The 23,739-nt window shown below is 36.9% G+C and overlaps 6 protein-coding genes across 6 annotated transcripts; 4 read left to right on the top strand and 2 right to left on the bottom strand. All coding sequences in view use genetic code 12, as the record gives it.

Moving 5' to 3' along the window:
• Window positions 1–369: 369 nt before the first annotated feature.
• GND1 (phosphogluconate dehydrogenase (decarboxylating)) lies at window positions 370–2,401 on the bottom strand (the record flags this gene model as incomplete). The annotated part of the gene is made up of 2 exons (XM_049325699.1): window positions 370–1,840; window positions 2,367–2,401. 2 exons carry the CDS (start codon window positions 2,399–2,401, stop codon window positions 370–372), a joined length of 1,506 nt encoding a protein of 501 aa, XP_049178771.1.
• Window positions 2,402–4,222: 1,821 nt separating this feature from the next.
• MET3 (sulfate adenylyltransferase) lies at window positions 4,223–5,797 on the top strand (the record flags this gene model as incomplete). The annotated part of the gene is made up of 1 exon (XM_049325698.1): window positions 4,223–5,797. One exon carries the CDS (start codon window positions 4,223–4,225, stop codon window positions 5,795–5,797), a length of 1,575 nt encoding a protein of 524 aa, XP_049178770.1.
• Window positions 5,798–5,984: 187 nt separating this feature from the next.
• Window positions 5,985–9,725, bottom strand: KGF56_004275 (uncharacterized protein; the record flags this gene model as incomplete). Its single annotated transcript, XM_049325697.1, has 1 exon — window positions 5,985–9,725. One exon carries the CDS (start codon window positions 9,723–9,725, stop codon window positions 5,985–5,987), a length of 3,741 nt encoding a protein of 1,246 aa, XP_049178769.1.
• Window positions 9,726–15,911: 6,186 nt separating this feature from the next.
• Window positions 15,912–17,495, top strand: KGF56_004274 (uncharacterized protein; the record flags this gene model as incomplete). The annotated part of the gene is made up of 1 exon (XM_049325696.1): window positions 15,912–17,495. One exon carries the CDS (start codon window positions 15,912–15,914, stop codon window positions 17,493–17,495), a length of 1,584 nt encoding a protein of 527 aa, XP_049178768.1.
• A 1,708-nt stretch (window positions 17,496–19,203) lies between these two features.
• KGF56_004273 (uncharacterized protein) lies at window positions 19,204–22,500 on the top strand (the record flags this gene model as incomplete). Its single annotated transcript, XM_049325695.1, has 1 exon — window positions 19,204–22,500. One exon carries the CDS (start codon window positions 19,204–19,206, stop codon window positions 22,498–22,500), a length of 3,297 nt encoding a protein of 1,098 aa, XP_049178767.1.
• Window positions 22,501–23,189: 689 nt separating this feature from the next.
• On the top strand, window positions 23,190–23,612 carry KGF56_004272 (uncharacterized protein; the record flags this gene model as incomplete). Its single annotated transcript, XM_049325693.1, has 1 exon — window positions 23,190–23,612. One exon carries the CDS (start codon window positions 23,190–23,192, stop codon window positions 23,610–23,612), a length of 423 nt encoding a protein of 140 aa, XP_049178766.1.
• Window positions 23,613–23,739: the final 127 nt, after the last annotated feature.

Raw genomic sequence — 23,739 nt, 5'->3', positions numbered from 1 at the left:
CCCACTCTCCTTCCAACCCCCACTCTCCCCCATACTACACTCTCCTCTCATCCCTCATACTCCACTCTCCTCTCATCCCCCATATTCCACTCTCCTCCCATCCCCCATACTCCACTCTCCTCCCATCCCCCATACTCCACTCTCCTCTCATCCCCCATATTCCCTCCTCCCCACCAATCCAACTTGCATGGACATAGGACTATATTGAGAAAAAAACTTGCATGCGCGGTTCTGTCAAATCATATTAATAACTGTTCTACCTCAAAATTATAATCTTCAACTACTCTATTCAAAGAATCGTTATATACATACATACATACATACATATGTATACTAGTATATGTATATTTAAACTGTAAAATACAATGCTTAAGCATCATAAGTTGTAGCAGAAACGTTACCACCTCTTCCAGTCCAGTTAACATGCACCCATTGGTTTTCTGGCAAGAACTCAGTTCCTTTGCCTTTAGCAACTTGGAAAGTGTGAGCACCAAAGTAATCTCTTTGAGCTTGTAACAAGTTAGCTGGAAGTTTTTCTGATCTTAAACCATCGTAAAAGGCCAAAGCGGTCGAGAAAGCTGGGGTTGGAACACCATAGGTGATAGCATGAGCAACAGACGATCTCCAACCTGATTGAGCTTTAGTAATGGCATCTTTAAAGAATGGGTGGAATAACAAATTGTCCAAATGAGGGTTTTCTCTGTAAGCAGCGGTGATTTCTTTCAAAAACACTGATCTAATGATACATCCACCCCTCCACATTAAAGCGATACCGGCATTGTTCAATTTCCAACCATAATCTTTAGCAGCTTGGTTCATCAACATGAAACCTTGAGCATATGAGATAATCTTTGACGCATACAATGCTTGTTCCAAATCATCAACAAATTTTTGTTTATCCTTGACTGGTGATTCGCCAGAGACTTCGGGACCTTGTAAAATTGTTGAAGCTTTGACTCTTTCATCTTTCAAAGCTGAAAGGCATCTCGAGAAGACAGCTTCACCGATTAAAGTAACTGGAATACCCAAATCAAGAGCATTAACTGCAGTCCATTTACCGGTACCTTTTTGTCCAGCAGTGTCCAAAATTTTCTCAACAACTGGTGTATTATCAGTTGGATCATTAAAGTTCAAAATGTCTCTTGTAATTTCAATCAAGAAAGAATCCAAGACACCGTTATTCCATGTTGCGAAAACATCGGCTATTTCCTTGTCTGTGAATTTACCGACTCTCTTCATAACATCATAGGCTTCACAAATCAATTGCATATCACCATATTCTATACCATTATGAACCATCTTGACGTAATGACCTGCACCTGCATCGCCAACCCAGTCGCAACATGGTTCCCCATCTGACTTGGCGGCAATGTCTTGGAAAATACCTTTGATTTCAGGCCATGCAGCTTCGTTACCACCTGGCATTAATGATGGACCAGTTCTGGCACCTTCTTCACCACCAGAAACACCGGTACCAACGAATAAAATTCCCTTCTCTTTCAATTCAGCAAATCTTCTGTTAGAATCTGGGAAATGAGAATTACCACCATCAATAACAATGTCGCCCTTTTCCAAGAAAGGAAGCAATTGATTAATAAAGTTGTCAACAGCATCACCGGCTTTGACCAACAACATGATTTTTCTTGGTCTTTTCAAATTTTCAACTAAAGCTTGAACTGAATGAACACCAATAATTGGCTTACCCTTAGCTTCATTGGCTAAGAAATGATCAACCTTTGAAGTTGTTCTGTTGTAGCAAACAACGGTGTAGCCATGATCAGCAGCATTAAGAATCAAATTCTGACCCATAACGGCCAAACCGATTAAACCAAAGTCACCTCTAGAAACAAAACTGTTAGTATCATTTTTCTCAACAACCACGTGATTCGATATTACAGAGAGTCTTTTAATTGCAACTGATGATGCCATTGATTCACTCTAATAGAAAAAAATAAAAAGCATAAAAGCATCAAAGCCATTGGAGTAGTGGGGAAAAAAAGTACCGGAGGTGAAACGGTGATCTTTTTATAGGCATCATTCTTCAAGTATACTTTGTGAACCAAATTCATTTTTCTTCTTGCTGGGGCGATGAAGAAAAAAAAAAATAGGGCGAAATGACCGAGGGTTATAGGGTAGGTTATGCGGGGTGGGGGGCGAAGCGATACGATGCAGTATATATAGTACGGTTTCTTATAGCGCCAGGTTAAAAGTCCTTAAACCTCTTGCAAATGTATAATTGCAATACCAAAACACTAAACTAATTTTTCATCAACAATGAAAAATCTTAGCAATCAAACCCGTGTGTTTTTGGAACTTGTTTCTATAGAACTTAAAAAAAAAAAAAAAAAAATTGAGAATCGACATACTTTGGTTCGGATGGTTTTGAATCACCAGTAGACATTGTATATAATTTGTTGATAATGAGACCCTTATTAGTTCAATTGACAAAGAATTGACTTGAGAAGAAAGTGAAAAAAAAAAAAGAAAAGGTATATAAAAGAAAGTGAAAAAAAAAAGGTATATAAAAGAAAGGACAAAAAGTTGAAATTGAATTCGTGGACTTTGAAAAAACTAAAAATTAGAAAACGGTTTATTAAGAAATGTCACGAGAATCAAGAAAGGAACTTTGAATAGAGAGAATCCCCCTTTGTTGAAAAGATATTTTCATGTAGAGCAAAAAAAAAATGAAACCAGAACTATAAATGGAAAATTAGGAAACCAGCTGAAACCGGTTTTTTTTTTTTTACACAGGTAAAGCAGCTAGTTAGACTAGACTAGAATAGTTGAAGCAGCTAGAGTAGAATAGATGAAGCAGCTAGAATAGAATAGATGAAGCAGCTAGACTGGAATAGACTGTAATACACTGGAAAAGATAAAGCAGCTAGCTAGACTGGTTTTCTAAACTTTACTGGGTCAGACTATTGCGGTTTTTTTATGCATCTCATTGGGTTTTTTTATGCATCTCATTGGGTTTTTTTTTTTTTTTTTGCGCAATTTGCATGGTGAAGTTCTATAGTCTTCTCTTCTGTTGAGTTTTTATTTAGAGTTTTTTTTTTGTAAGTTGATTACAGATTTATTATTAATCTTTTGTATATGTAATATAATGTAATGATATAATAGTGTAATATTTCTAGAATGAAGGTATTTCCTGTTTAGGAGGGGTTTCGGAAATACAATAAAATGTCAACCAACAAGAGAGCGACACTATCGAGCAGAGCGACACTATCGAGCAGAGCGAGATAGAGGAGCAGCACTCAGTACCAACACTCAGTACCAACACTCAGTAGTAATACTCAGTAGCAGCACTCAGTACCGACACTCAATACCAACACTCAGTAGTAATACTCAGTAGCGACACTCAGTAGCAACACTCAATAGTATACTCAGTAGCAGCACTCAGTAGCGACACTCAGTAGCGACACTCAGTAGCAGCACTCAGTAGTAATACTCAGTAGCAGCACTCAGTAGCAACACTCAGTAGCTTTTTACAACACTATCTCGCTCTGCTCGATAGTGTCATCTCGATAGTGTCATCTCGCTCTGTTCAATATTGATCACGTGACATTGAGAGATGTAGCCGAATACGAGACGAGAGCATGATACGTGACAAGTATACGAGAACATAGCAGTTCCACTATCTCGCTCCGCTCGATAGTATAACAAGTTTGCGAGAACATAGCAGTTCCACTATCTCGCTCCGCTCGATAGTGTAACAAGTTTGCGAGAGCATAGCTCCACCATCTCGCTCCGCTCGATAGTGTCGCTGACACTCGATAGTACAAAGTGCTGCTTCACTATCTCGCTTACTATCTCGCTTCACTATCTCGCTTACTATCTAGCTCCGCTCGATAGTAAAGCTCGATAGTAATGCTCGATAGTAAAGCTCGATAGTAATGCTCGATAGTAATGCTCGATAGTCATGATTACTAGTTGTCACGTGAAATCATGATGTAGGTCACGTGCAATGGTTCCATTGAAACATGACGCAAAACCGCTTCTCTCAATTGGCAATCGTTTTTTGCAACTTTTATAATTCAACAAGGGGCTATCAAGTCTTTTGCATTGTTGAAAGGAACATTATATATAACTTGTCCAACTTGTTTTTCTTTCCCCAACTGGAGGAGATATATCTAGCTGCTGGTTTCCCTCTTTTCCCTTTTTTTTTCTTGCTTTCCTGCTGTTGCTTTGTTGCTGTTTGCTGTTTGCTGTTTGCTGTTTCACTATGCCTATTCCAAAACCTCATGGTGGTGTACTTAACGATTTGATAATCAGAGATGCCGCAAAGAAATCTCAGTTATTACAAGAATCACAATCGTTGCCCCAATTAACTTTGACACCAAGACAGTTGTGTGATTTGGAGTTGATTCTAAACGGGGGGTTTTCTCCATTGACTGGGTTTTTAAATGAAAATGATTATAAAAGTGTGGTTGAAAATATGAGGTTATCATCGGTAAAATCTCCTCATAATGACAAAGGATTGTTATGGCCAATACCCATAACTTTGGATGTCTCGCAAGAAGAAGCTCAAAAGTACAAAGTTGGAGATAGAATCACTTTACTTGATTTGAGAGATGAGACTCCGTTGGCTATTATAACTGTGGAATCAATTTACAAACCAGATAAAGCTAGAGAGGCTAAATTAGTTTTTAGAGGAGATCCCGAACATCCAGCTAACAAGTATCTCTCAGAGATTGCTGGTGATGTATATATTGGGGGGTCATTACAGGGTATTAATTATCCAAAACATTATGACTATATAGAGTCAAGGAAAACACCAACTGAATTAAGAAAAGAATTTGAAAGTTCAGGATGGGCAAACCAGAATATCGTTGCTTTCCAAACTAGAAATCCCATGCATAGAGCACACCGTGAGTTGACAATTAGGGCTGCTTCCGATATAGGATCAAATGCTCATATCTTAATCCACCCAGTTGTTGGATTAACCAAACCTGGTGATATTGATCACCATACTCGAGTCAAAGTATATAAACAAATTTTAAAGAAATTCCCTCAAGGGTTGGCATCATTATCATTATTACCATTAGCCATGAGAATGGGCGGTGATAGAGAAGCGGTGTGGCATGCATTAATTAGAACAAATTATGGTGTTGATCATTTCATAGTTGGAAGAGATCATGCTGGTCCTGGAAAGAACTCTCAAGGAGTTGATTTCTATGGTGCTTATGATGCACAAGATTTATTAAAGCAATATGAAGATGAATTGGAAATAAAGATTGTGCCCTTTAGAATGGTTACTTATTTACCCGATGAAGATAGGTATGCCCCAATCGACACCATTGACTTGAAAACAGTCAAGACTGCAAACATTTCAGGAACTGAATTGAGAAATAAATTGAAAACAGGAGAAGAAATCCCAGAATGGTTTTCATACCCTGAAGTAGTTAAGATTTTACGTGAAACTAATCCACCTAGATCCAAACAAGGATTTGTTATTGTAATCGAAAATGAACTGAAGTTGGGTCAATATTTGAGTTTTGCATTACAATCAACATTGAATCAATTTGGAGGTGAGCGTAGAATCACAAAGATTGATGATGCATCCAATAAATATGATGCTTTTATAATTAATGAATTAGTCAAATCCGGTGCTGGTGTTATATTAACCACAGATAAAGATCCAGAAAGCATTATTGATTTCGTTGGTCGTGGAAACGTATTATTGGTTAGTAGCGAACCTGGCAATGTATCTAATGGTGAATTTGAATTGAAAAATTCAGATTTGAAGGTGATTGTTGATGAAATTGTTGATTATTTAAAAGTGCAAGGTTTTTATTAAAGCTTCAAAAGAGACTGTAGATATAAAACTAAAGTTCTTAGAGATGTGTGTATAGCTGTGGCTTTCACTGCTTATGATATAATACATCGTTATATTTAAATAAAAGGAAAAACAGGAAAATACTCTATGCAAAAAGATGGAAAGTGGGGGAGACAGAAAGGAGGTTTGGTTGGTTGAGGTTGTTTGATCAATAAGCTTGCCTTCTTTGGGATATATAAGTAGCTCTGATTTGCAAAGCCTCTGCAAATCCCATAGATGCTGGCCAAACAGGAGCATCAGCCAAGATCCTAATTCCCATGTAAAATGCTTTTTTGGATAATTTGCTCTTGATTATTTCATCCCTGATTTCTTGATTAAGCCCAAGAACCTTATTTCTATTCACCTCAATATCCATATTTCTTGATAAGTTATCATCGACAATTTCTCGTTTTTCACTAAGTTGAGCTATTCTAAATGCTTGACTTTCATCAAATAAAGAAGAACAAGTATCATCCTTGATATTCTTGGTTAATACATCCAGATATACTGATTGAACACTAATGCTCAATACTTTACCAACATTGTTTAATAATTCATGACACTGAAACCAATCAAACAACTCTTGATTCGATACATCTCTGCGTCTACACTGCTGTTCCAAATAATCAAGATAAGTAGCAACAATAATCATACTGATAAACATGGCGCAACTTAGTATCACAGGCGTACGTACTGCCGTTTTCTTGAGATCGTAACTGATTGTTTCCGAAGTATGAACCCACAAGTCCAATATTTGACAACTGTATGATAACGACTTGCTTAATACATTGTAATTAGACTCTTTATAATCCATCAAGTCTAACTCTTTATTCATTGAATCGTAATCCTTTTGCAACATAAATGACATAATAGGATTGAAATTTATTGTCAACTTGATTTTCAACAAACACCAGAGAGGGATGATCAATTTCATCTCTGGTTTGAAATTTAATCCATTTCGATTCTGTAGATTTATATTCAAACTTCCAAAATTTTTTACAAACAAAATCTCCCAATTATTAATTAATTGATCAAATTTCTTCCTTTTTTCTAAATTCCATTTAATAGCACTAAATGGTTCAAGACTTAATGCATTGGTAATTTGTTCATGAAGATGCAATAATAAGGTCAACATATCTTCTGATGGTATTGCAGGTGTTATGACATGAGGGTTATTTACAAAATTGATCAAATTTTCTACTCTTATCCCATTGCGAACTTTAGCGATTGACCAGTTTGAAGGATATAGCTTACAAACATTAGCATACCAACTACTAGCATCTGTGCTCCACCATAAAGCGTCATTAGGGCAATAGGACCCGGATCTTAAAAGTGACGAGCTGAATAATGCAGGATCGCCAGTTAAAGTAGATCTAAACATTTGTAAAAGGTAGAATATATGTAAGGTACGGATCCTTGATTGAGCCATTATGAAGTAATCAAAATTGTCTTGAATAATCTGCTTATTCTCCTCGATACTGGTAGTAGTATTGGTAGAAGTAGTAGTAGAAGTAGTAGTAGTAGTTGCAGTGGCGTCATGTGTCATTGGCGGTGGCGGAATCAATACTTGTTCCAATGGTTCGTTAAAATGAGTCGATTTGATCAATCCAATCATTGATCTGATTTGTCTTGACGTCACATCAATCATGTTCGGTTCATTGAAGAAAAGGGATATCATAATGTGTAAAACAAGGCACTGATGCGCCATCAAGGGTACTTTTTTGAACTGAATAAAGTCTCCAGTCAACTCTTTTTCAAAAAAAATCTGAATATGGTATTTGGACAAGTTGAACAAAATCAATGCATCGTGGTTATTGTATGCATATAGGGACCCGATTGCTGCAATGGCCAATAATAATGGAACATTATCAAAATTTGGACCAGCCTTTTTTAATGTTGGAAAATGGATAAATGAAAAATACTTGTTGAAACCATACTCGTACAATTGAACATAGTACTTGAGATTCTCCAATGAAGGAAAATCCAAGCTATTGATACCTGCAGTACTTACCATTTTATCTCGAAGTTCCAGTGTGAATAAACTTGACTCATGCGAATAAAAGTTTGCGGGAAATTCCACTGAATAATCTATATTTTCAATAGCAGCAGCTCCTGCACCATCTTCTCCACCAAGTAATTGTTGCATAAAGTCTTGAGCTTGTCTTTTGGGTATGCTTCCCTTGTCTTCAAGTTGCTGCTTAGAAGTGGCATTAAAATACCCTTTTAAGTCATCAAAACTAGTAGTTACACTATAATTCCCAGTGAGATCAAATTGTGGGTGAACTAAATCTTGAATCCATTCATTATCCAAGCCTGTTGGGGGAACAGCCTGAGGTTGTGACTCGTTTTCCATTACTGACCTAGGCCGTTTTCCAATACTTGAGTTTTCGCTACCTTTATTGCTCAAATGTTGTGGATTAATACTTCCAACAGATGAGACCGAGTCTTGATTAGATTGGGGCAGGAGCTGTTGCTGTTGCTGTTGCTGTTGCAGCCGTTGTGGAATTGAAACCGGTCGTGACAAATTTTGAGTTTCATTAATTGACACGTGTGTTTTCTCCAACGATTTACCATGATCATCAGGCATTCGTAACGATGTCTGTCCATATATTCCAAATATTGCATTAGGATGTTGCATTGGATTAGCATGTTGCATATGCGTATGTACCGGTTTATGATCCAAACCCTCTGTAAAGAAATCATGTAAATTTTTGAGTGATTTTTGTCTCAAAGCAAGTCTATTCTCTTCGTCATTCAAGTCCAAATTGTCGATATTACCCCAGTCCATCAATTCTGACATTCCCAAGATCTTGTGATACTCTTCGCTGTGTGGGCCCAAGGGTGGTGTACCAAATTCGACATGTGTAGGTGCAGAATCTGTCAAGTCAACGGTAGTTTCCTGAATCAACTTTGCATCCTTGTTTGTTGTGTATGACAATCCGGAAGCTGCCGAGTAAGAGGCATGTCTATGATTGTTGTTAGCCAAATGGGATGGTATGCAACCCCCATTATTATTAACCACTGCTTTCATTGACCGTTTACGACTTGGTACGTCTGAACTCGGAGAAAGTTCTTGTTTCACAGCAGAAGAAGACCTTTTTGACACGCAACCAGTTACAACTGAATTTTGTCTCGACATTGATGTTACTATTGGAGGATTAAAGGAAATGCTATTTTTCTTGCTGCTACTGTGTAAAGTGATACTTGGCTTTGGTGAGTTTCCTCCTATAGTTGTTATTGGGGAAGCACCAATCAGCGCTTGCGGCAGGGTACTTATATTTTTATTGCTTTCGTTACTCATGAGATTCTCATCGTCATTGTCGTTATTATCGTTGTTATCGAACAATGTTGTTCGAAAAGTTGGTTTAAAGTCAATGTTGTTATTGTTATTGTTGTTATTGTTGTTATTATTGTTATTATTGTTGTCATTTGGTTCTGAATCCAACAAGGTGAGGTCTCCGCCATCGGGTAACGGAGCATTTGCATCTGTGTTATTGAATAGTACATTTATATGTTCATTAATATCCAAATCCTTTGAGGAGCCACGTCTCATGATGTTTGGCAAGTTTGTGTGTAGTTTCTGTTGATGTCGTAACACCAAATCTCTCCTAGCAAAGCATCTACCGCACGCTGCACATTGATACGGTTTTTCATTAGTATGAGCTCTTTCATGACGTTTCAAATGTTCCAACCTGGCAAAAGCACGAGTGCAAACACCACATACATGGGGTCTTGGTTTATCGGTTCTAATTTGCTGAGACTTCTTTGGTATGGGCTGCGAGCCGGGGGCGATATTCAAGCCCAAGTTCATTTCCTGCAGAATGGAATTAGAAGCAGATAGCGGCAAAGGTGGCGGCGGTAATGAAGGATGCCCGGTTGAAGGCGACGAAAGAGACACCGACATACGCATGTCCATGTTTAACAATAACAGCTGACCAAAAAAAGTGGGACCAAAAAAAGTGGGACCAAAAAAGTGGGACTAAAAAGTGGGCAAAAAGTGGCAAAAAAACAGTAAATTTGATAAAGCAAGTATCACTTCCTTATAACTTAAAGCCAACAAACTCTTGTTTCCTTTAAATAAAGGGCAAAACGATGGCTTTTCAACAACCTAACGATGCAATCGTAATTGGGAGTTTTGAATTTCTGGTTGGAATTTTCGTTTTTCAATTTTTTTTCTTTAAAATTTTTGTGTCTGAAAAGTTTGTGTCGGGGGGAAAATTAGTTTGTGTCGGGGAAATAAATTTGTGTCTAAAATTTGTGTCTAAAATTTGTGTCTAAAATTTGTGTCTAAAATTATGTGTCTGAAGCTATGTGTCTGTGCATTTTATTTGGTGACAAAATTAAAGATTGTATTTAAACTAATGTGCATGAATCCACTATCGAGCAAAGCGAGATAGTGGAACATCATGATTCTACTATCCACTAGCTTGCTTTGCTCCATAGCGGAGCAGTACTGACGGGTTTAATTGTTTAGCCTAGTTTTGGTGGTAGGGGTTGTCTTGGTGTAGTAATAGAGTTTTAGTGTTTTGGTTGTTTTGTAGTAATAGAGTTTTCGAGGTAGAGCTTATTTTGTAGTAAAGTTTTCGAGGTAGAGGTTATATTACAGTAATATAGTTTCCTATAGAGATTCTATTATGAGCTAAGATGAGGTCAGTCTCTGTCCCTTTGTTATTCAGAGACTAATACTTTTGCCATAAAAATGAATTGAATTGAAATTGCAAAGGACACTATCGAGCAGAGCTAAATGATAGACAACAACGGAGAAATGATAGACAACAACGGAGAAATGATAGACAACAACGGAGAAATGATATAATAAAGAAGTATACAGTGAAATGATAGAATAGAGAAGTATACAGTGAAATGATAGAATAGAGAAGTATACAGTGAAATGATACGGAGAAATTACCAAAAAGATAAAAGGAGTTACCAAAAAGATAAAAGGAGTTACCAAAAAGAAAAAGGGAGTCACTAGAAAGATTAAGGGAAAATACTAAAAAGATGTAAAGGGAAATAAAAAGGGAAATAAGAGAAATAGAGAAAACAAAGATGTACAAAAGATTAAAGGATAATAAGTTTAAGGATATTAAAGTAGAGGTACTAAAAGATTGCAAGGGAATCAATAGATGTAAAGGTTGTAAAGATTAAAGGCTGTAAAGGTTGTATAGGATATTAAAGTAAAGGGAATTAAAAGATGCAAGGGAGATTAAGCAATGTAGTGTAGATAATGTTAATATATGATATATACATTTTATCATTCAAGTAATCTGCTCCTGTTTCATTTATCACTATCGACCAGAGCGAGATAGTGTCATTTCGCTCTGATATCCCGAGACCTTGTTACAACACTATCGAGCAGAGCGAGCTAGTGTCATTTCGCTCTGACATCCCAAGAGTTTATTACAACACTATCGAGCAGAGCGAGCTAGTGTCATTTCGCTCTGACATCCCAAGAGTTTATTACAACACTATCGAGCAGAGCGAGCTAGTGTCATTTCGCTCTGACATCCCAAGAGTTTATTACGACACTATCTCGCTCCGCTCGATAGTGTTATCCCAAGAGTATTCTTTTATGCAATTACTTTTAAACTCAACTTAAATTCATAAACATTATAGTAATAAGATGGAGACTAATTAATGTCGATTGCAGCTAGTAATGCTCCACTATCGAGAGCAAGAAATTTTTTTGGTTTTAGTATGACGTAATATCATATATCTAATCAATTTTTTATTGGTTTATGATATCTCTATTTCAAATAGATGCAAAAGTGATTTCATCACAGTTGAATCCCTTTATTGCATCACTAACCGCTGAATCCAATTTATTGAAATAATTAGTAATCGGCAAGTCCTATTTAGATACATTAGAGACAAGTATAAAACTAACCTATACTTGATATCTTTCCCTTTTCGTTTTTTCTGTGTCTTGCATTGCTTTTTGTTGGGTAACAGTATTGTCGGTGAGATACTTTGACATGTATATCTATTTTTTTAAACTAAAAAGCTTGATAAAAGTAAGCTATTGATAAAGTATGTTATTGGTAAAGTAAGCTATTGGTCTATTGGTAAAACTACAATATAAGAAACCATACTTTTGAAATCTTTGCTTGTTACGTGTCGTGCCTTGTATAAAGCGCTACTTTAAAATAGAGACATTATTGACTAAGGATAGTGACACTATCGAGCAGAGCGAGATAGTGTTGTAACAAGCTGCAAAGTGTTGCTCCTACAAAGTGTTGCTCCTACAAAGTGCTGCTCCTACAAAGTGCTGCTCCTACAAAGTGCTGCTCCTACAAAGTGCTGCTCGATAGTGTCGCCTCGGTCTGCTCAATAGTGTCATTACTGTAGTTTGTCTAAAAAAAAAGTTTTGTCTGTCTGCTTCAAAGGGCGTTTTTTCCAATTACAGTTATTACTTACACTTCCGTCTGTGTTACAAAATGTTGCTCTATTATCTCGCTCTGCTCAATAGTGTCATTTTCCCGTCAAAAGACCAAGCTATAAAGTGTTGCTCCTACAAAGGGTTGCTCCTACAAAGGGTTGCTCCTACAAAGGGTTGCTCCTACAAAGGGTTGCTCCTACAAAGGGTTGCTCCTACAAAGGGTTGCTCCACTATATCGTTCTGCTCGATAGTGTCAGTTTCAGTGTCGGCAGTTATTACTTACTCTTCCGAGATCTGGGGTAATTTTTTTTTGTATTTTTAAAAAGTGTCGTGCATAGTAAGACATTGACCAACCGACACGACCTTATCTTTTTTTTATAATATGAGATAATTTCCTGGGGTCATCTGAATTAAAGAAATGTCTGTCTGACTGACCCAACTAAACAATTGTTGACTAACTTTTATGTCGTTTCTTTTTAGAGGCTAATAAATCGTATACAGTAATAAAACTCCGATAGCTTTTTTTTATTTAACAACCGTTGCTAAAATCCTTACTCTATCAAGTAGTTTTTACTCGAGGCTCGAGCCTCGGGGATTTACAAAATAAGGGGATAGGTGATACTAACACCACCACCAGATAGGGATCTGTGGCGGTGGTAGCATTTATTAGAGCAACGTGTAATTACTGTAATTTCGCTTAGGTTTATTTTCTCGTGTTTGAAAATAGCCGATATTCCCTTTCGCATTTGACTCCCTCTACTCCACATTTCATCAATATTAATAATGACAACTACTAATTAATAACACCCTATTAATTATTATCGACAACTATTATCGACTACTATTAATTGATATCGACTACTATTAATTGATATCGACTACTATTAACTATTAATTAATATCGACTACTATTAACTATTATTTAATATCGACTACATTTCGAGAATAAACATGTTCCGTCTCTTTAATTTCAATTTTAAGCTTTTTATATTTGAGTTTTCTTAATGGAGTTTTGTTTTACCTAATAGGTACTTTTCTCAACATGCTACAAAATTGTCAGGGATATTGATAAACATAGAACATCAATACTTGTGTTTCTATACCCTTGTAACTGTTATAAGAAAATCTCCTTCTCTTTCGACTAGACGAGTGAAACGAGTCTAGTCTAAACATTTTAACATGCGACATAAAGATTAACAATTTAAGTTCAGACTTTCTACGAGAAACACTATCAAGCAGAGCGAGAGACACTATCGAGCATAGCGAGATAGTGGAGCAACACTTACTAGCTTGTTGCAACACTATCGAGCAACACTTACTAGCTTGTTACAACACTATCTCGCTTTGCTTGATAGTGGAGCACACTTTCCAACGCATTGTAGTCACCTAGTAGACTCCATCACTCACTATCTCGTTCCTCGATAGTGAGTTGATGAATGTAAAATTTAAGGTTTCAAATGGTCCATTTTCATCGACAAGGGAGAATATCGAGGGGTCTCAAATTGCCTTACCAAGTGGATTTGGCGTGTGCTACCATGTGCCATACTATTTTGCACCTCTCTACTAGCGAACAGTAGTGGCTCTGCCTACTACTATTTCTCTTTAGAGTATACACTATCGAGCAGAGCAAGATAATGTAGTAACAAGCTACAAAGTTTAGGTGGCAGCTAGTCAGTGTTGTAACAAGCTAGTCAGTGTAGTAACAAGCTAGTCAGTGTTGTAACAAGCTAGTCAGTGTGGTAACAAGCTAGTCAGTGTTGTAACAAGCTAGTCAGTGTGCTCTACTATCTCGCTCTGCTCGATAGTGTGGTAACAAGCTAGTCAGTGTTGCTCGATTCACCAACCAATGATAATGCATCTATTACTAATAACACAAAAAAGATCATGTAGAGTTGATTGTTTTTCTCCCTTGTTTCTTCTTTTTGTTACTGTCATATTACATAAATGTTGCACTTGAACACAAAGGGTCTCATATTTCAGTCAAGGTGGTGTATATTTGGTGACCCTTGTTTGAAAGCAACAAAGAGAAAAAGTGCAATGTGTGAATGGTATAAAAATAGTATAATTGATAAATGTTGAGAGTTAACTGAAGTTACATCTCATAGCGGAAAAATCACTGTGCAGAAGAAAAAAAATTGTGTGGGGGAAATAATTTTTGTATCTCGGATATATCGCTCACCACTATCGAGCATAGCGAGATAGTGTCTACCAAGTGTTGTAGCAAGCTAGTCAGTATGATCCACTATCTCGCTCTGCTCGATAGTGTCACTCGATAAATCATGATCATTACATTATGATCATTACTTTATGATATACTTTATGATCATTACATTATGATATACTTTATGATCATTACCTTATGATATCTGCTGCAACATTCTCGGGATAAATTTATCCGTGTGTAATTAAACCCGAAAGTGAGTTCTTTCTTTGAATGTACATTAGCGATAATACGAAATGCATGACCCTTGAAATTTTGTCAATAACAATTCACCAATGTGGTAACCCTAGCGAAAAGCTCTCATACTAGAAAGAGCCACTTAAAGGGACAAGGTCTCATAAAGGGCAAACTGGTATTTACAAAACTATACAAGCATCAAAAGCTTATTCTGACAGCAATCTAATGAAACATTTTCAAACAAGACTTTTAATTGAATCGTAGAGACTCACATAAACTCACATAAACTCGCATACACACAAAGCTAGGCATCACGTATATTTACTGAAACTAGAGTATATTTAATGAAACTAGAGCATTTTTACTGAAACCAGAGCATTTTCACTGAAACCATAGAACATATTAATCTTAATTGACTAGTATTTGTCCTCCTTTTTTTCTTTTTTTTTTTTTTTATTTTGTTACTTTTGAAACATATCTTGGTAAAACCCGAAAAACGTAAGCAGTTGGCCAAGTAGAGAAACAAATATAGCGGTATTAAAAACCGCAGTTAATAAGAGAAAATTGTAGTGTTAAAAAAAGCAGTGTTAAAACCGCAGTTAATAAGGGAAAAGCGTAGCAGTCTCGTTTTAGTCACTTTTTCAGTTGTAGAATAAAATTAAACTAGACTTGGCTTAGCCTAAACCTTGGCTTAACTGTTGGCCTAACTATTGGCCTAACTGTTGGCTTAACCTCTTACCAATAACCTTGGCTTAACTTTGCAATCAAATTTTTTAACCCCTTATGTTTGTCCATATTTGCTAGTCACTTTCGGACCGATAAAATTTGGCCATTACCACCGTTATTACCGTCATTACCACCTTCTTGCTAAAAAATAGTACTACCCCCAAATCCATGTCTATATCTAAAATTGGTCTTATGCTTTTGTTCTCTATTTTATTATTTTTTTTGTATATATATATTTTTTTTCTGTTACGAGATTAATATCCAAAGAACAACAAGAGGAGTGAATGTTGCATGCGTGAAAAAATGTGTAATGTCATAATATTGCATGTATCAAATAACCAGCAGGAATCCCAACTCCAAAAGTTGGCGTCTTTTTTTTTTTTCTTTTTCTTTTTCTTTTGCGTTTGCGTTTGCGTTTTAGTAACCACGAGAAGTAAGTCAGAGAGCCGCTGTGAGATGGTATATAAGAGGTTGGCACATTCCGGGACAAATCTATAGTAAATATTGTAAAACAGACTTGCAAAGTCGATGCTCTACGTATCTTTGAACCCCCTCCTTTTGTTTTTAGCATCTCAGTTGAGTCATCTCTAAGCATGAGTCAATCATCACCACCACCACCACCACTACTACCACCATATTCCATTCCTTGTGAAAAGCTCCCTCTTTACGAGCCTTCTATAAATTTCCAAGGTTTAGCACTACTCAAAACAGAGTTTTTGACCCCCTATCATTATAACAATGGTAAAAGATCATGGAAACCGGTAATTCTCTATATGAACTCGACTCAGTTGAAAATCTATAGTCTAAAAGCAAACAAACAGTTACATGATTTAATTGTTAACCTATATTTTGAGATCAATAGTCTAAATCAACTAACAATTGATATTAATACCGAGTATAAAAAGAAGAATAATAATAATAACAAGGCCAAATTCAATTTTGCCAACAACAGTTATATGGATGGCAGTGGCAGCGGCAGTGGCAGCGGCAGTGGCATAGATAACATGGAAAATGATGTATTTTCAGGAGATGCATACGGTGGATGTGACTTTGATACCTCCAAATCCATCTTTAAAGAGTCGAAATTTCAAAAATTAAAAGAAAAGATTAAATCACAAAAGACTGAAAAGATCATGTCCCATATAAAGGACTATTATCACCAATTAAAGGATAACAAACTACTTTTCGAGCCGGCAGTCACAAGTGATGGTACTGATGAGCAATATGCTACATTTAACAAGTATAAAGGATTGTTGATCCACAGCTATTCATTATCGCATTTACAAGTTGGCGAGGCACCTTCGTTGAACCAGCTTATTTCGGCAATGTATAAAGAAGACCAATCAGCTTCATTTGCCTTGCAAAACGTTTCGTCACTTGTAAAGTATAAAAACACGCTAAGGTTGAGAATAGAATATAAACAGATTCTTTTGCAGTTTTGGTCGTTTCATGCAATGATTAGTTGGTTTAGAAACTTGATGATTGGCAGAGATTTGAGTATACCATTAGAATCTAGAACAATAACTAGATTGAAATCTATTCCGAGTCGATATAGTAGTCGAAACAATGCGCTTTTAGCAGCAACAGCAGCTGCGGCAAGTTTTGGTCGAGATGGAAGCAATATTCAAACAGATACAATAGACGAAAACGAACAAGTTGCAATGTTTACAAGTCATCTGTTGATGACCAGCAAAGATGATAGCAGCAGTACTGTTAGTAGCAATACTGGATTAGTATTATCAGACGGTGAAAATAGCTCGATATTTGACAATGAATCTCAACGAAGAAGTTCAATTGCATCAACCACTTTTTCAGACACAACCATTGGAACCAAAACTTTAGATACCATTACAATTAAGAATTTCCAGTTCAAATCAAACGAGCATATTTTCAACACTGTGGAAAAACAATATATTTCCAATTGCATACCCGATTTAAACTCGTTTGATAAATGGAATGGCAAATTGGTCACAATCAGTAATAGTGACAGTTTTGTAAAAGATGTCAGAACTTTTAAGAATAGAAACGACGTATTTATAAGCTATCTGGTGTTTAGCGATTATGTCACCATCTTTGATAAAAAATTTCCTCATCAAGAAAACTTGTCAAAGCATAACAATAAAATATGCGCAACAAGGACATTTCTAATTCACCAGGACGGATTGGTGGGGATATGATATCCAACGCTATCCAACACTATCGCTCCACTATCGAGCAAAGCGAGATAGTGTTGTAACAAGCTACAAAGTTTAGCTATCCAACACTATCCAACACTATCTCGCTTTGCTCGATAGTGTTGTAACAAGCTACAAAGTTTAGCTATCCAACACTATCCAACACTATCTCGCTTTGCTCGATAGTGTTGTAACAAGCTACAAAGTTTAGCTATCCAACACTATCCAACACTATCTCGCTTTGCTCGATAGTGTTGTAACAAGCTACAAAGTTTAGGTAGTCAGTGTAGGTGGCAGCTAGTCAGTGTTTGATAGTGGAGCACACTAGTGTATAACCACCCTTCCACCTTTGCATCATTACAATATAACCACTCCTTCCTTCATATTATTATAGTTTTGTCAATATGTTTTAGTAACGAATTTTACGATGATGAATTTTATGAATATAATTTTCCTTCCTCTGTTAGTATCGAACAACACGAACAACACTATCGAACAACACTATCGAGCAGAGCGAGATAGTGTTGTAACAAGCTACAAAGTGTAGGTGGCAGCTACAAAGTGCAGGTGGCAGCTAGTCAGTGTAGGTGGTAGCTTGTTACAACACTATCTCGCTTTGCTCGATAGTGTTGGATAGCTAAACTTTGTAGCTTGTTACAACACTATCTCGCTTTGCTCGATAGTGTTGCTCGATAGTGTTGCTCGAATCACAACAAGCTATCACAACAAGCTATCACAACAAGCTATCACAACAAGCATAGAGTACATTGACTACCAACACTACCATTTCTACACCCATCCGTAATTCCACCTATCCAACACTATCCAACACTATCTCGCTTTGCTCGATAGTGTATAAATAATACTTGACTTGAAAACTCACCCTGTACAATAAACATTTGAATTTGCGCGCTACAATTGGTACTATTACTATTACTGTTACTCTTACTCTTACTATTACTCTTATTGTTACTATTACTATTACTCTTATTGTTACTATTACTGTTACTCTTATTGTTACTATTACTGTTTCTTTATTAATACTCTTGCTCTTACTCTTACTATTACTGTTACTCTTACTATACTATTCCTCTTTCTCTTTCTCTTACTATCACTATCACTATCGTCATTATATTAATCTATTTTAGAGTTTATTATTTTTAGTAACTATTTCTTACTATTACTATTATTGTTACTGTTACTATTATTACTCTCACTACTACTACTATTACCCTTATTCTTTTACTATTCCTCCTCCTCCTCTTCCTCCTCCTCCTCTTCCCCTTCCATTTACAATAGGCAAACCTTTTTCTCTTTACTGCTTCCAGTAAAACTCAAAGAGAGAATTCGGGGGTGAGGGGGGGACTCGATTGTCCGTAATTAACCTTACTTTATGTCCGGAATTGGTCCCTTTCTTTTTTTTTTTTTCTCTCCCCTCGGTTTTCAAAATTTTTTTTTTTTCTCGGTTTTCAATTTTTTCGTTTTTCGTTTTTGAAATTTTTCAAAATCACTTTACTTTTAATTGAAAGCTAACCAGAATAACCAACGGAAACTTGTTTAGCAAACAGCAACCCGTGACACGACCCCCTTCATCCAGTCATACCTTTCACACTGCCCACGGTTTTTCAATATTCTTTATTTTTTTTTGTTTCGTTTCCCCCCTCCCCCTTGCCCTTTTTCCAAGCATTGTTTTTTTTTTTTTTGAAAGAAGATGCCTTCACCAGCTGAAATCGTCGCTGCGCTCGTTAGCCGTCATGAGTTAGAACAACAGCAACAGCAACAACAACGCCAAGAAGAGGATGGAAATAACGATATGGCTGCTTCTACAGAGAAATCGAGAACTTCCACACCTTCAATTACCGATAAATCTGCTTTTCCTGCTTTGGGAACAAACACTTTGTGTTCTTCTCCAAAAGCTCAATCGCCAGCAACTTGGGGACCCAAAATGAAAGCACCTCCTATATCATCAACTCCCGTTTTGAAATCGACCACCTCGACCACTGCTGCGTCAAAGACCAACGGTAATGGATACGCGCACAAGGCCAAAACCTCAACTATTCAAGAAGCATTCTCCTTGGATATCGAAGACCAATTGAATGTAACACGCCCTGAATTTATCAAGATTTTGACTTTTGTAATGCAAGAAACTAAAACAAGTATTGAGTGTACTAACTCGCAACACACTAAAAAGAGAACCTTTTTAATCACTGGTAAACCCGAAGAAGTGAAATTGGCAAAGAGATTAGTGATAAAAAAATTAACTAAACCTGTCAAGATTAAATTTTTGGTTCCTGCTAAGTTGAGATCTAGAATCATTGGCCAAGGTGGTAAAAACTTGAAGCCCATTATTCTGGTTAATGAAGTTAAGATTGAAATTGGTGACGAAGAAGAGGTCAATAATGAAAATGAATCCGGTAATGGCAATGGCAATGGCAATGGCAATGCCGAAGCTGACGATAACGAGAAAGATGATGACGATGACATTTTCTCCAAAACTGTTCAAATCACAATTGATGGTGATATTGAAGGCTCTAAACGTGCCAAGAATCAAATCTTGGCTATTGTTAAGGAGGAAACTAAAAATTTGTCTTCAAAAGTTGCTTTGAATGATATCGTCAAGCCTTTTGCTAATGCAGAATTGAAATCAATCGTTGAGAAATATCCCGATTTGGATTTTTCCATACCAGACTACAAGTCAAGTAGAAATTCAATTGTCATTGTTGGTGATCGTGAATCCGTCCTTGAGGCTAAATCCGATATCAAAGCAGCTTTGGAGAAATTGAATAATGAAATAACTGTTGAAGAGGTGCCCATACCTAAAACCAAACATCAGTTTTTACCAATTGATGACGTTTTGGAAAAGTGTAATGTTTTGATACAATTGCCAAAAGAAGATGAACAAAATGTTAAATTTGTTGGTGAGAAGGAGAATATCAAACAAGCTCAAGAAGAAGCAAGGAAGGTTACTTCTCAATATAAGGTTGAAATTTTGGATATGTCAAAAGCTCACAAGGGTAATTTGAAACATGTTAAAGCTGTAGCTGTTTTATTAAACAAAACAGGTGCTTTTAAACAAATTGGTCTTTCAAATGATGTGACCATCAATGTTCCATCAGCAAAAGTCTTGCAATCACAGCCACAATCACAGAGCTACATTCCAATTGAGATTGTATCGAAGGGAGGTGAAAATAACATAAAAGCTGCTAAAAAGGCCATTGTCAACCAAGTTAATAAAATCACACCTGATCAAACAAAAACGATTGATGACATTGATGAATTTTTCTTTAGAAAAATTGACGAAAAAATCAAGGAGTTGGCCAAGACTGAAGGAGTAGATTATGTCGTATTGGGCAATATCATTACATTGTTCAAATCGCAAGATAAACAAGCAGAAGAAGAAGAAGAAGCGGAAGATTTTGATGTTGATGATGATGTTGCTGACTCTAATTCAACGTTGGAAGCATTCAACAAGGTAGACTCAGCTTTGGATGAATTGAGGCAACTAGCCACGAGATTAACTACTGAGTCCTTGGGAGTTACTCTGAATGATTTACAAGCTGTTTCTGGTCCAAAAGGAACTACATTGAAGTCTATTTTAGCTTCAGTTGAGCCAAATACCGCTGCTGTTGAATTTGGTGAAAATGTAATCCGGATCCATGGTATTAATACATCAGTAGCTGTTATTAAAAAGGAAATCGAAGCCGTTTTAGCCGAGGCTAAAGAATATCCCGATGGATATTTTACCACCATTTCAATTCCCTCGCAAGTTGTGTCTCGATTAATTGGTAAGAACGGAAGTTTTTTGAACTCGCTTAGAGACGAATTTGGAGTCAAAATTGATGTACCATTAGTTGAAAATGGTACTAGTAATAATAACAATAGTAATAGTAATAAAAGAGATGAAGGTAAGCAAGTGGAAGTGACAATAAGGGGAGTTAAAAAGAATGTTGAAGAAGCTAAGCTTAGAATCCTTTCCACGACAAAGAAATGGGCTGATGAAACTCTTGTGAGGTTGAAAGTTGAAAACCAATACCATAGAAGAATTATTGGTGCTCAAGGGATTTACATTAATCGTTTACAAGATAAATATAATGTTAGGATCAGATTCCCATCTCCAGATGCCCCATTATCGACGACTTTCTCTGATGCACCTAAATCGAAAGATGAAGTTACTATTAAGGGACCATCGAAAGGAGTAGCCAAGGCTAGCGAAGAGCTTCAAGAATTATACCAATTTGAAAAAGAGAATGGGTTCAAGCAAACTTTGAAGATTCCTTCCAAGGCCATTTCTAGAGTTATCGGTAAATCCGGTGGTACGATCAAAGACATTGCTGATGGTACAGGTGTAGAGTATAAGTTCAAACGTGATGACAAAGATAACCACGAGGAAAAGGATGGATATGTAGAGCTTGAGTTAACCGGTTCCAAATCTGGATTAAAAGAGTCTGTTTCCAAAATACAAGAAATTATTGATGAAATTGAGAATTTTACTACCCGTACCATCAAAGTTGAACCCCAGTATCATCGTGATTTAGTTGGTCCCTATGGGTCTATTATGAAACAAATCATTTCACAAGCTGGTGGTGATAATTTACCCAGAAACAAGTATAATAGATTGTTAACTATCCCAAATGAAGGCTCAGGAAGCGATGAGGTTGTTTCTCAAGGTGATAAAACGATAGTTGACAAGATTGTTGCTGCCGTGGAAAAAATCGTCGAGGAAAAGAAGGCTACAGTAGTTGAGGAATTGGAGCTTGCAAAGGAGAAACATCGTTTCATTATTGGTCCTGGTGGTTCAATCCGTTCTGAGATTGAGCGAGAATATAAGGTGGGACTTAATATTCCAAGGAAAGATGAAGAGAGTCTGGTTATTAAGATTAAGGGATTACCAGAGAGCATTGAGTTGGCAAAAGCTAAAATTGAAGAGTTGACCAAGGATAAAAAAGTTGGTGGTTCAAAAAGGGTTAAACCCGACACTGTCGAGCAAAGCGAGATAGTGGAGCACTAACTGCCACCGACACACTAGATGCAAAGGACACTATCGAGCAAAGCGAGATAGTGGAGCACTAACTGCCACCGACACACTAGATGCAAAGGAGGAAGTTGAGTACGAAGTGAAGGAGGAATAGAAGTATACGTGTATATAGAGAGAGGAAAGATAAAATACAAAGAACTCGTACACTATTCGATAACGACATTATCGACACTATCGACACTATCGAGCAGAGCGAGATAGTAGAGCACACTAGCTGCCACTGACTTTATCGACACTATCGAGCAGATCTCGCTCTGCTCGATAGTGTCTTTGGGCGAGCTTGATGAGGGGGGGCATCTGCAGTGCAACTTCAATAATTCTTATCTTTTAGTTTCTGTAGCGGTTACTGTGCTCCACTATCTCGCTCTGCTCGATATTGTCTCTCGATAGTGCCGCTCGATAGTGTGCCCCACATCCAAATAACTTTGTCAAACTTCGCCTCCTTTGTTTTCGCAGTTTTAAGGAAATTTTTAAATTACAGAATACTTCCTTTTGTGTAACTTTGCATCTTTTCTTTTTTTTGCATGTTTACATATTGCTTGATGGTATAAAAGCCATCCCCCATCTCTTATAACCCATTGCCTCATCTCTTATATCTCATTGCCTCATCTCTTATACCCTCTTTTTTCTTCTTCTAGACAAGTCATTTTTACAGGGACAATATGTTTCTCGCAGCAGTTGCACTTGGAGTTGGAATAGTTGCTACTGAAAAGCATCATAAAAAGAAGAAATTGAAAAAACTTGCACAGCAACAACAAGAAGAAAATGCACAAAGAGCTCATCGTTTCAACACGGGGCAGAATTATATACTGCCTGGTGGAATGGAAGATAGAAATGTTTCATATAATCGAAGTAGAAATGGAAATACGCTGAAAAAGGGAAAGCCGGTGGCACCAACAGTACCAGCAAGAAAACCAGCAAGAAAACCAGTAAAAACACCAATGCTGACACCAGTGCTGGCATCATCACAAGCGCAAGCGCCAACGGTGAGTAATGCCAATATACCAAGAAGTGCTTTACGTCGTCCACCAGTGAATCGACCCGATGTTGATAAATACGACCCGCCCCCGGCGTACACTCCTTGATTGACATTCAATATTCTGTTTCACTATACATGAAGGGATTAATGGTTTTTAATATGTAATGGTATGATATTTGTAGAAAACAAGGCTGACAAAAATTACATTTAAAAAACACACGTGATGGGCACGT

Source organism: Candida oxycetoniae (genome assembly GCF_023343755.2).
Source record: "Candida oxycetoniae strain CBS 10844 chromosome Unknown scaffold16, whole genome shotgun sequence".
In the NCBI taxonomy this organism is placed as follows: Eukaryota; Fungi; Ascomycota; class Pichiomycetes; order Serinales; family Debaryomycetaceae; genus Lodderomyces; species Lodderomyces oxycetoniae.
Note: the sequence above shows the minus strand (reverse complement) of the source record. Positions and strands in the feature narration are given on the sequence as shown.